Genomic DNA, 12,073 nt, shown 5'->3' with positions numbered 1-12,073 from the left:
ACTCAGCTTTTTTTTGTAGTATCTTACTCTTTTGAGAACGTCCTGCTTCCTGTTGTAGTACAAAACTCTGTTGCATACCAAAAGTGGTATGCAGCAGACAGTATGTTGTCATAATGTTTTTTAATTTAGTTTTTTAGTATGCAACCATAAACCATAAACATGAGAAGTTAAAGTCTGGAAAATACTTTCTCGGTATTTCTGCATACGCTATCATCGAGCATGGCAGTATTTATCTAAATACTTATACAGCGTGCAGCTATTTCTACAGCAATGCGCTTTTTTTTTCTCGTAACTGGCATCTTCCAACCAGATATTTTGACCTAACATGCAGCTCAAACAGTGCATAGGAATTGTATCGAGAGAAACATAATTAACTAAATGATCTTCCGTTGAGTGTAATGGGCTTAATTTTTAGCATCTAAGCACCTTGTCTTCTGTATTTTAACAGGTGGTTACGCAACTGTGACTTTTACATTTAATATCAATAAAATTTATATGATTATACTCGAAAAATCTTAGCTAAATGATTTTAACATCCTTTCACTTCTTCATTAAAAGAAAATAAAATGATTGACACAGGAAAAAAAATCAAAATCATAATTAGTCTCCATGCAAGATTTTAGCACTAGTTTTTGTGCTGTATCATAGGAGTGAAATTCTCGCCCGATTTTAGGCAGGGTATTTTCAGTTACGGAGTTGAAACAATATCGTACACCTGCTGACAAACACACATACATTTTCTAAATATGGTTAAAATGGGTTCGATTACCTCTGTAAGCGTTAAAAGTCGTCATAATTCGAAATATAAAATTTTACGAATCCAATATTTTTTCCATCTTTGGATAGAGACGAAATTAAAAATTGATAATGTTCGACAAATGCATTCGTTACATGAGTAATTGCTCAAAATATGCCTGAGAGAAAATATGGGCTCTAAAAATATATCTAATCTCCTGAGAGAAAATATGGGCCCACGTCCCGGCAATTTTGTATAACTGAAACTCACATTGCAATAAAAATTACACTGTAAGGATAAATGCTTTTAAGAATATGCTAGTGAGTTACCAATTAGTTCCAAGAATCCTGATTAATATATTTTGAGCAATTACGATTGCTTATTGCTTTCATTTGACTGTTTTGATGTCCTATGATTTTATTTCCCCCCCCCCCCCCCGCCACCCTCTGCAGCATCACCGTCGACCGGCTCCTCACGATGCTGCTCCTATAGCGAAAACCGTCTCCAGGTTGCATCCATATCCTATACACACGCGCATACATACACAACTACACACACACATACACACACACACACAAACACATACAAACATACACTTACACACACATACAAAAACACATACACACGCTTACATACAGACATCTACACATACACACACACAAACATACACACACACATACACACAACTACCCCTCACACTTATGCCTGCACACAGACACAAACACACATACCCCCTCACACACACACACAAACACACACGCCTACATAAACACACTCGTGGTTGCAAAAAACATATCTTGAATTCAAGGTGTCAAAATTCAAATTAATTGTTTTTTTTTTTGTACAATTTCTTTTTTTTTAGAGCACCGTTTCTCGCTGTTCCGCACGTACTGGCTGGTGTGGGCCATCTTGTTCGGCGCAGCGGTCAACGTGGACTGCCCGAGGGGTTACACGGCCCGCTTCATGTCCAACGTCTGGGCCATGTTCGCGGTCGTCTTCCTGGCCATCTACACGGCCAACCTCGCCGCCTTCATGATCACCAGAGAGGAATTCTACGACCTGACCGGTATAGAGGATGAGAGGGTGAGTCGCTACGAGCCGCCTTATTGCTAAACCCCCCGCCTAACACCGAAAAAAAAAGGTCTTGGACAGGCATGGTTTTGTTTGGTTAAAATGAGATTACGTTGGTTTTTTCCTATTTGAAGACCCCATGAACTGGAATTTTGACAATCGGTCTCCTTATTAGATGGAGACACATGGGCTCTTTTTGATTTGGGATTGTTCTAGGGATTTAATTTTTGCCATGTTATTTGCCCTCTGTTTACCAAGTAAGAGTATTTGATAATTTTTAATATCTTTATTTCCATTTATAACCAAAAGAAAAGTAATCAAAAAACAAGCTCTGCGTTAATAGTTTTTAACAACTAATTCATTGCATATTTTATTTGATCAAAATTTGATCAAAGACAAAAATAGTGAAATCCCGTTTCAACAGAAATCAAAGGACGGCATATATTGTTCGTAGTGACGAGAATTTCTTTGTATTGGGTTTCAAGTAATGCAACGACAATTAAATAAGGACTGAAACTGTATTTCGTTGTAAATTATTTGTTTTAACGGGTTTTTAGTGTATTTTGATTAGTTCTTATGAATGTGTGAAAGTCAGATGCATATAAATAAGTACCTTTTCAAAGTTTAAGCAATGAGCTTTTGATCGGATTCATTACGTTTTCTTGCTTTATCCAACAGCTGTACAATCCAAGGAAGACAACTCCACCGTTCCGTTATGGGACAATCCCCCATGGGAACACAGAAGCGGTGCTGCGTGTTAATAAGCCTGAACTTTACAGTTACATGAAGGCATTCAAGAAGAAAACCGTCCTTGAAGGAATCAAAGCAGTCAAGAAAGCGTAAGTACCAGTTGCTCCGAATGTATTATAAATCAGGTCAACATCCTTTTAAGAGGGCTGTGGGCGCAAAATTATCAGCGGAATTCTTTTTCAATGATTTTGCAACCGTATCATGTTACAGAACAAAGAGAACTGTGGAACGATTGCTCAAAATTTTGAAAAGATATCACACCCCAGCAACGAAATTAGCACAATTAAACAAAAACAGCGTTGGAGAAAATCATGGTTCTACATAATAGAACACTTAGTTTTAGTCTCTAATAAAACAATACGCGTAAAAAATGTACTGTAATGTTTACTGGTTAGTTTTTGACTAAATTAATAATGCATAATTAAAAGTGAATTCCTTGTTCAAGAAGAATGAGCAATAAATTTAATTTTTAAATCAATAGGAAAAAAATGTGCCTAAATTTTGGATTGTGTCACTTTTCTTGCCGGGCTGCGATATTCTTTAGAACCAAGAGAGGGGGAGAGGTTCTTAACAGAACTAAAATTTAAGCGTGTTTGCCCTACCAGAATTAGCATAATGACCTAAAGCTAGGGGGAGCGGGGGCTTGGGTTTCCAACTCCGTGGTTCAATCCCCTCTGCCATCTTTCTGCTGAGAGTCATAATGCTTAACTTTATGAGGTTCCTTATAATCCCTAAATAAAACTATCTAATATGCAATAAAATGCATCACATTTGTCCCTTCGCAAAGTAATTCGATACAAAAATTCTTTTAAAAAAATGCAGAGAAATACTGACGGTTTTTTTTTTTTTTCAAGGCCCGATCGATCGCAATATGAAGACCACAAAGACAATGGAAACTGTTTTATATGGAATATGTATATAAACCTTCTAACTACTTCTCGACGTAGTCGCCGCTTCGATTAAGACATTTGTCGCAACGTGGTTTCAGTTTTTCGATACCTTCGTCATAGAAGGCAGCCGCCTAAGCTTTCAGTTAATTCTGCAGGCTGATCTGCAACTCGGCGTCGGAGCCAAACGTCTGTCCTCCTAGCCAGCGTTTCATGTGACCAAAGATAGTAATCAGAAAACGCGCCAAGTCAGGGCTGTATGGAGGATGGTCAAATATTGTACAGAGAAAATTCTGCAGGAGATTTTTGGTTAAAGCATCAGTGTGTAGGCACGCATTATCGTGCAGAAGGACTATGCCTGATGACAACATTCCTCAACTTTTGTTCTGAGTCGCCCTTTTTTTTCAGCATTCAGAAATCGAATTACAGCCATTGAGATATAACACTAAGAGGAGAGAGAACTTCCCATTCTTCTACACTGAGGCTCACGGTCTGAATTTCGAGCGGGTTTGGCAAAATCAATTGCATTATAAAACATCTTGTTTAATGGCAAAAGACCGCTTCTTTTGCCACAACGATTTGAACATATTAAGGATTTGAAAAATACATGGCAAAAGACTTTACATGCCAGAACTTGAGTTTAAATGTTAAAAGTGCGATTCTTTTGCCATACTCGCTTGGGCAAAAACGGACCGATTAGTTCGCTCTCCTCTTAGTGTTACGGCTCAATGATTACAGCACGCACTTCACACTTGGCGGGAGATGCAATTGTTCGAGGCATGTTTCCTCTTTCACTGCGTGCTCCGAAATAACCACAGCGACCTGATGCACTGCACAATCTTTCTTGAGAGACTGCGCAACAAATCTACTCACACCATAATCGGCATGACTTTCTGGTTTTCATTCCACGATCGATCGGACCTTGAAAAACAAAAAACAAAAAAACAAAAAAAAAAAAAAAAACCCTCGTATAATGTAGCTAGTTTTTTTTTTTTTTTTTTCTTACGTGAAGTTACATTGGTAAAGCTGGATTCTTTTATTTACTTTTCTATTACAGGGAACTGGATGCTTTTGTGTACGACGCTACAGTTCTTGAGTATTTAGTGGGTCAAGATAACGAATGTCGCCTCCTCACTGTTGGTTCCTGGTATTCCATGACGGGATACGGATTCGCTATGCCAAAGAAATCTAAGTACCTCCACATGTTTAATAGGAAAATGATTGAATATAGAGAAAATGGTAATTGATTGTAGTATCTTGACAACCAAAGTGGCAAAGAGGGAAAAAATGTTAGCGCAATATTTTTCTAAAATACCTAAACGTATACAAAACTAAAAATTATTTAACATTTTAATACTTTGATAAATGTTACACATTTTCAAATGCAAACTGTGATACTTTGAAAACGTTAAACATTCACCTTATTTAAAACCACTTATGGAGAAGAAAAAACGCTGGGTTTGTGTATACATTTTTTCATCACTATTAGAGAACTATTTTTCAGTTTTCTAGAATTATATTACTTCTAAAAGTATCCAAAGCTTGAAATTACTTTGACATTCTTGCACTTTGAAGAATATCAGACATTATAAAACAAGCACTAACGGATTTTAAATAACAAATTTTTTCGTTCCACTTTGAGTCACTTACTCTTATCTTAAACACATTTTTATTGACAAAAATCCCCTAGCTTCAACGTCCCTTAACTTTTATCATTTGTTTGATTTTATTTTTTTAGTTGAATTGTTTTACATTTTTTTATATAAGGAAGAGCCAAATTAGGTTTTGTATATCAATAAGGTCTAGCTAAAAATCACTAGATTATGATTTTATTGTCATCAGAGCGTAACTGATGATAAAGCGTTATCAATAAGATGTTAGTTATCAAGGGGCAAAAGTGTAGCAAGAGTTATTATAAAAAAGTCATTAAAAATTGCCTAGTCTTATTTTACACTTAATTTTGTTTTTTCAAGAGGACTATAGTTTACTAGACTAAAAAAGTTGTTAACTTTTCTTGATAACCTAATTTTTGTAGTTGACGAATTCGAAGAAAATAAAAAAATAAATAATGTCACTGTGTACCGCCATTTTTTTTTTTTTTTTTTTTTTTTTTGTGACCTGAAAACCTAGAAAAGTAAATTGTGGGCCATGATCGGCATTATGAGGACTCCTTATTGTCCTTATTAAGACACTACTCAGGTATACGGTATCAACCTGTGCTGCATATACTGCACATATTTTCCTGTCCTTTGATAAATATGCAGAAATTTCATTCAATTGAAACATAAATTAAAGATATATTAGGCCCAACTTGCTGTACCTTTAAAAAATTAGAGTGCAATTTGATTACTATTCAGTTAAAGTTTAATTCGGGTATTTTTGTACGTGTTTTTCCCGCACAGATATATGTTTTTTTGTAGTTTCACTGTCATGAAACTATATTTTATTTAAAGTTTTCCTGCTAAGTATCCAATAATATTAGTATTTTTTAAATGTAGAACCTCTATGGATTAAAATTACTATTAAGTAAACTGACATAAGCAGCAACATACGGATTGTACTAAAACCTTTTCTTTTGCGTCAACGTATTAGGCAAGTAATTTTATTTCAACGTAATTAGCTCATATTTTTTTTTAAAGTAATCAGCAGTTTAAGCTACATTGATTAGTAAGAACACAGTTGGCTTTAAGGGTTAGTGCCTTTTTACGACCTTCTGATCTCCATTTTTTATCTGGTAACAGTGTTTTCCACCCGCTGCTTTGAGTTGATAAAAGGCGTAAATAAAAAAGTTACTGACAACTATACTAAAACGCATTCTTATTCTTTGGCTTGAGCGAAGGTTTTTTTTTTTTTTTTTTTTTTTTTGTATCGTAGAAAAGTATTAGCTTATCTGATCATGTATGCATGACTTGCATTAAATTATAAACATCGCTTGCTTTTAGTGGTTTCAGATTTTTTTTTCTAATTGATCATTTTTTCTGTGAATTTTAACATTACTCATTAAAGGACGTTTATCTAAACATGTATAAAAAGTCTACAGAATTCAAATACACGTAATCTCTAATTAGGAAGAGCGTAATCACAGCAAACTTTTGCTTGACTTAATGAATATTTAATCTACACTTTTTCTTCTAGGACCTTCTGATTTATTTCTTTTGTTTGAATACCGTATTAAAGGTTGATTTTCATACATGAGTTTAAAAAAAGTAGTTAACTGTAAGAACAAATGCTCTCTCCGAACAAAATGTAAGGAAGCTACGTGATACAGTAAATAATGAACATTTCATGTATGTTGTTCGAAATGAATTCAAAAATAAAATCTAAAATTTATCAAGAGTTTTTTTTTTTTTTTATAAACTAGCAGCTACTTTTTTTTAACGAAAGCCTTTTTAAACAATGTATTTTGAATTTCTCTTATGTAACCAAAAAATCATAAAATAATATTCAGTTTGCATAAAAGCTTCAAAAAATATCCCCTTTATATCCTAAGACGAAGCTAATTGAAGAATGATTCCTGAATAATATGATGTTTACTATCAGTAGGATTATTATGCTCATTATAAAAGCAGTAACTTTTAAAATATATTAGGGCTCTTGAAGCCTTTATTCATTTTAAGCACATTTCACATAATTAATAAGAAAACACATGTCGTAAGGAACCATGTTTTCTTAGAATACCGCCGACAGACACTGCAACAAATTTTAGGTTGGGATCATATATAACGGTAATAATGCAAAGCATAAAGTAAAATTAATTTGATGCATCATTTTTGACTTCAAATTTCTCAATATATCTCTAAGTTGGCATTAAATGCTCTAAGTTGTCATAGTTTATGATGTCAATATCGTCCTATTGCTTCCGTGATTTCGCTACCAATGTAAGTTGAAATTTTTCCTTAATCGGGCCAAAAGTATTAAAACTTAATGATGTGTGAACTTCAAAAACGTATGCTTTGTTTATTCAATTAAAATTTATTAGAATAGCTCAATTGTAAGTAAATGTAACACTTGATATCCTTACCTTCAATTAATAACAAATTAAAAACCAAAGCCTAAACTTTATAAACTCTAAACGAAAGAAAAAGTAAACATTTCTTACTAGACTTACTTCAAATTAAAAATGCTTTTATGATCTAAAAAGAAATGGTAAGATTTTAAATCAGAATTAGTAATAATAAATCAATATCGTAATAATTAAAGAAATCTCACTTTTAGTTATATTTTAATTATTATTCATTAAAAGTACAAAAGTAAGACAAACGAAAAAAAGATGATGTTTTGTAACAAAAACCAGCAAAAGCCTTAGAAATATTTTAAGAGAGGAGGGAAATATCCCTTCCTTGCTTAAAATGCGAAATAAGACATTTTTCCAAAATTAAAAACACTATAGAAAGAACGTTGTAATTGCAATAATTTAATAATGTGTTGAAAGTATTTCCATACTAACTAAAAAAATAAAATCAGACCATTTTTTCTTAACAGTTAAAATATTTCAACTTTAGCCCTTTTCAAAAAAAAAAAAGAGAGAGAAAACGCTTCAGATCGCAAAAATAAGTACGTTTTTAAAATGTTAAAAAAAAAATGAAGCAATCAAAGGAACTAAAAGGCAAAAGCATAGTAACATGCGAAAGTTAATTTCCATTACGAAAGTAACTCAATTTCTTTTATCTTATTTCATTTTTGATTTTATTCTCGAGCTCTCGTTAAAATTTCGAACAAACTTCATCTTATGCAAAAATATTCCAAGCTTTCGAATGACCTAAAACTTACAAATGTGCATGAAATAGTTCTTCCCCATATTATAAAATTTACTTGAAAAATGAGCTTAAAATTTGAATTAAAAAAGAGTAACTTCGAATTTTCAAAAATCACTTCGAGGTTCGCACACTTCTATTCTGAAAACTAATCAGAGATCAAGACAGCCAGACGGAGATCGAGATAAACGTTCAACTTTTTTGAAAGAAAATACTTTCCCCTGTTTAATTTTTGGGACTCTGTATAAAACGAAAACTTGAAAAGCACATTTAAAATCCAAGATAGTAGTAGGAGTTCCCTTTACTTACGGTCATATTTTGATAGGCAACCCGGTAGAAAATATTTGTCAAATCCTAATTATATATCTTAAAAAAATGGCTTTGTTTTTTGAACACTAAAAAAATGTGTAACCTTACCCCAAAACATTTGTGGCAGCTTAGCTGCACCACTGCTCTGGAGTAACGTAACTGATATAATTGGTGTAAAGTAACACATAGCTCGCGGAAGGTTACCCCATGGTAATGAAACTAGCGTAACGAATCACCCATTTCTGCGTAAGGTTACACCAGAATTTTCTGTATGCTTACAGAGAAAATGCTTGAAAGGCTACATTTTAGCAAAAATTAAGCTTTCGTCTGACTTTCTTGCACGGGTAATTATTTTTTATTGTAAGTACAGTTATACTTCGAGTTAACTATTCGATTGCTTAAATTATCTAGATATCTTTACTAATAATAAAGCTGAAAGTCTCTCTGTCTGTCAGGATCTCCCTCTGTACGAATCTCTGTCTGTCAGGATCTCTGTGACGCGCATAGCGCCTAGACCGTTCTGCTGATTTTCATGAAATTTGGAACAAAGTTGGTTTTTAGCATGGGGGTGTGCACCTCGAAGCGATTTTTTGAAAATTCGATGTGGTTCTTTCTCTAATCTAATTTTAAGAACAAAAATATCATAAGATGGACGAGTAAATTACGAAATTATCATAACGTGGAACCGTAACATGGGCACAAGCCAATTGGCGAGAAAATTCACCATACATTATTCGTAAATGTACAGACGAACAAAAAGACCTTTTAATTTTTTATTACGGGCAAAGCCATGCGGGTACCACTAGTATTAAATAATCAGGTAATAGTTTCTTTCCATGCGTTTTAATTTGAAAGTACAAAAATAAATTAAAAAGTTTGAATACTTAAAATTTTGTTATAACAGTATTAAAACGAATTCCCCTAGAAACCCCTTCTTTACAGCTCTTTCTTTTAAATATTCGTTTATTCAATATTTATTGAGTTCAAACGTTTCCAGCCCCAACCAATATACACCAATTATTTATTTATTTTAACATACAAGCAACATTTTCATCGCACAAAGAGATGAAATAACCTGAGTGGGGTCCGAAATCACCACGCGAATCTCACAGACGGTTTGCAAAGCAAGAGCTTTTACCGCTCGTCCATAAAGGATGATTTTAATTTCGCTATTAAAAGTTTATTGGCTCTCCGCCGATTCCGATCTTTCTGCATGCGCTATAGATTCTACTGAAACAATAGTACACATTCCTCTAACAGTTTTAATTTTTAAAACAGACGCGCTTAAGAATTCTTGTATCGTTACACTCATTGATACTGGTAAGCTTACACACTTTTTTTACAGTGCAGGGGAATCCCAAAGTCGTATCCGCGCACCCTGGGGTGCCATAGGTGGAAGCGAGGAGTTCCGCGAATGAACATGGTATCGATGCATATAATGCTACTGCGATAGGCTAGGATGCCGTAGGTAGAAGCGAGGGGTTCCGCGAATGAACATGGTATTAATGCATATAATGCTACAGCGATAGGCTAGGGTGCCGTAGGTAGAAGCAAGGAGCTCCGCGAATGAACATAGTATCGATGTATAAAATGTTACAGCGATAGGATAGGGTGCCGTAGGTAGAAGTGAGGAGCTCCGCGAATGAACATGGTATCGATGTATAAAATGTTACAGCGATAGGATAGGGTGCCGTAGGTAGAAGTGAGGAGCTCCGCGAATTAACATGGTATCGATGTATAAAATGTTTCAGCGATAGGATAGGGTGAAGTAGGAAGAAGCGAGGGGTTCCGCGAATGAACATGGTATCGATGTATATAATGCTACATCGATAGGCTAGGGTGCCGTAGGTAGAAGTGAGGGGTTCCGCGAATGAACATGGTATCAATGTATATAATATTAAAGCGATAGGCTAAGGTGCCGTAGGTAGAAGCGAGGGGCTCCGCGAATGAACATGGTATGGATGTATATAATGCTACAGCGATAGGCTAGGGTGCCGTAGGTAGAAGCGAGGGGTTCCGCGAATGAACATGGTATCGATGTATATAATGTTACAGCGATAGGCTAGGGTGCCGTAGGAAGAAGCGAGGAGTTCCGCGAATGAACATTGTATCGATGTATATAATGTTACAGCGATAGGTTGGGTGCCATAGGTAGAAGCGAGGGGCTCCGCGAATGAACATGGTATCAATGTATATAATATTAAAGCGATAAAGGTATCGTAGGTAGAAGCGAGGGGCTCCGCGAAGGAACATGGTATCGATGTATATAATGCTACAGCGATAGGCTAGGGTGCCGCAGGTAGAAGCGAGGGGTTCCGCGAATGAACATGGTATCGATGTATATAAGGCTACAGCGATAGGCTAGGGTGCCGTAGGAAGAAGCGAGGGGCTACGCGAATGAACATGGTATCAATGTATATAATGCTACAGCGGTAAATTAGGGTGCCGTAGGTACTGTCCTACCACGGATTGCACGGAATTTTCAAACGTCCAGATAAGACGATTCTATGTGAATAAGGGGGAAAAGTAAAAATTTGGTGTCGTATTCCGCTCATTTGAATGAGACTTTGCTTCTGCAAAAGCTGACATCGGTAAAAAATAATAGATTCGTCCATTTCCGGCTGTAAAACCGATGTTTGTCTTTCCGTACAATCGTGGTCAGACAGTAGAAGCGAGGAGCTCCGCGAATGAACATGATATGGTTTGTATATAATGTTACGGCGATAGGATAAGGTGCCGTATGTCGAAGCAAGGGGCTCCGCGATTGAACATGGTATCGATGTATATGATGTTACAGCGATAGGCTAGGGTGTTGGAGGTAGAAGCGAGGGGTTCCGCGAATGAACATGGTATCGATGTATATAAGGCTACAGCGATTGGCTTGGGTGCCGGAGGAAGAAGCGAGGGGCTCCACGAATGAACATGGTATCGATGTATATAACGTTACAGCGATAGGCTAGGGTGCCGTAGGCAGAAGCGAGGGGTTCCGCGAATGAACATGGTTTCGATGTATATAATACTACAGCGATAGGCTAGGGTGCCGTAGGCAGAAGCGAGGGATTCCGCGAATGAACATGGTTTCGATGTATATAATGCTACAGCTATAGGCTAGGGTACCGTAGGTAGAAGCGAGGGGCCTCGCGAATGAACATGGTATCAATGTATATAAAGATACAGCGTTAGGCTAGGGTGCCGTATAGAAGCAAGGGAGGTTCCGCGAAAGAACATGGTATCGATGTATATAATGCTACAGCGATAGGCTAGGGTGCCGTAGATAGGAGCGAGGGGCTCCGCGAAAGAACATGGTATCGATGTATATAATGTTACAGCGATAGGCTAGAGTGCCGTAGGTAGAAGCGAGGGGCTCCGCGAATGAACATGGTATCGATGTATATAATGTTACAGCGATAGGCTAGAATACCGTATAGAAGCAAAGGAGGTTCCGCGAATGAACATGGTATCGATGTATATAATGCTACAGCGATAGGCTAGGGTGCCGTAGGTAGGAGCGAGGGGCTCCGCTAAAGAACATGGTATCGATGTATATAATGCTACAGCGATAGGCT

At 36.2% G+C, this 12,073-nt stretch overlaps 1 protein-coding gene across 1 annotated transcript in view; it reads left to right on the top strand.

Annotated features, from left to right (window-relative positions):
• Window positions 1-12,073, top strand: part of LOC129221433 (glutamate receptor ionotropic, NMDA 2C-like) — a 206,289-nt gene that overhangs the window by 170,558 nt on the left and 23,658 nt on the right. The window contains exons 13-15 of the mRNA XM_054855919.1: window positions 1,599-1,819; window positions 2,486-2,646; window positions 4,502-4,683. Coding sequence (XP_054711894.1) covers window positions 1,599-1,819; window positions 2,486-2,646; window positions 4,502-4,683 — 564 coding nt within the window. The remainder of the gene's footprint in view (window positions 1-1,598; window positions 1,820-2,485; window positions 2,647-4,501; window positions 4,684-12,073) is intronic.

Source organism: Uloborus diversus, chromosome 4 (assembly GCF_026930045.1).
Source record: "Uloborus diversus isolate 005 chromosome 4, Udiv.v.3.1, whole genome shotgun sequence".
Taxonomy (NCBI): domain Eukaryota; kingdom Metazoa; phylum Arthropoda; class Arachnida; order Araneae; family Uloboridae; genus Uloborus; species Uloborus diversus.
This window is presented reverse-complemented; position numbering and strand designations above follow the sequence as displayed.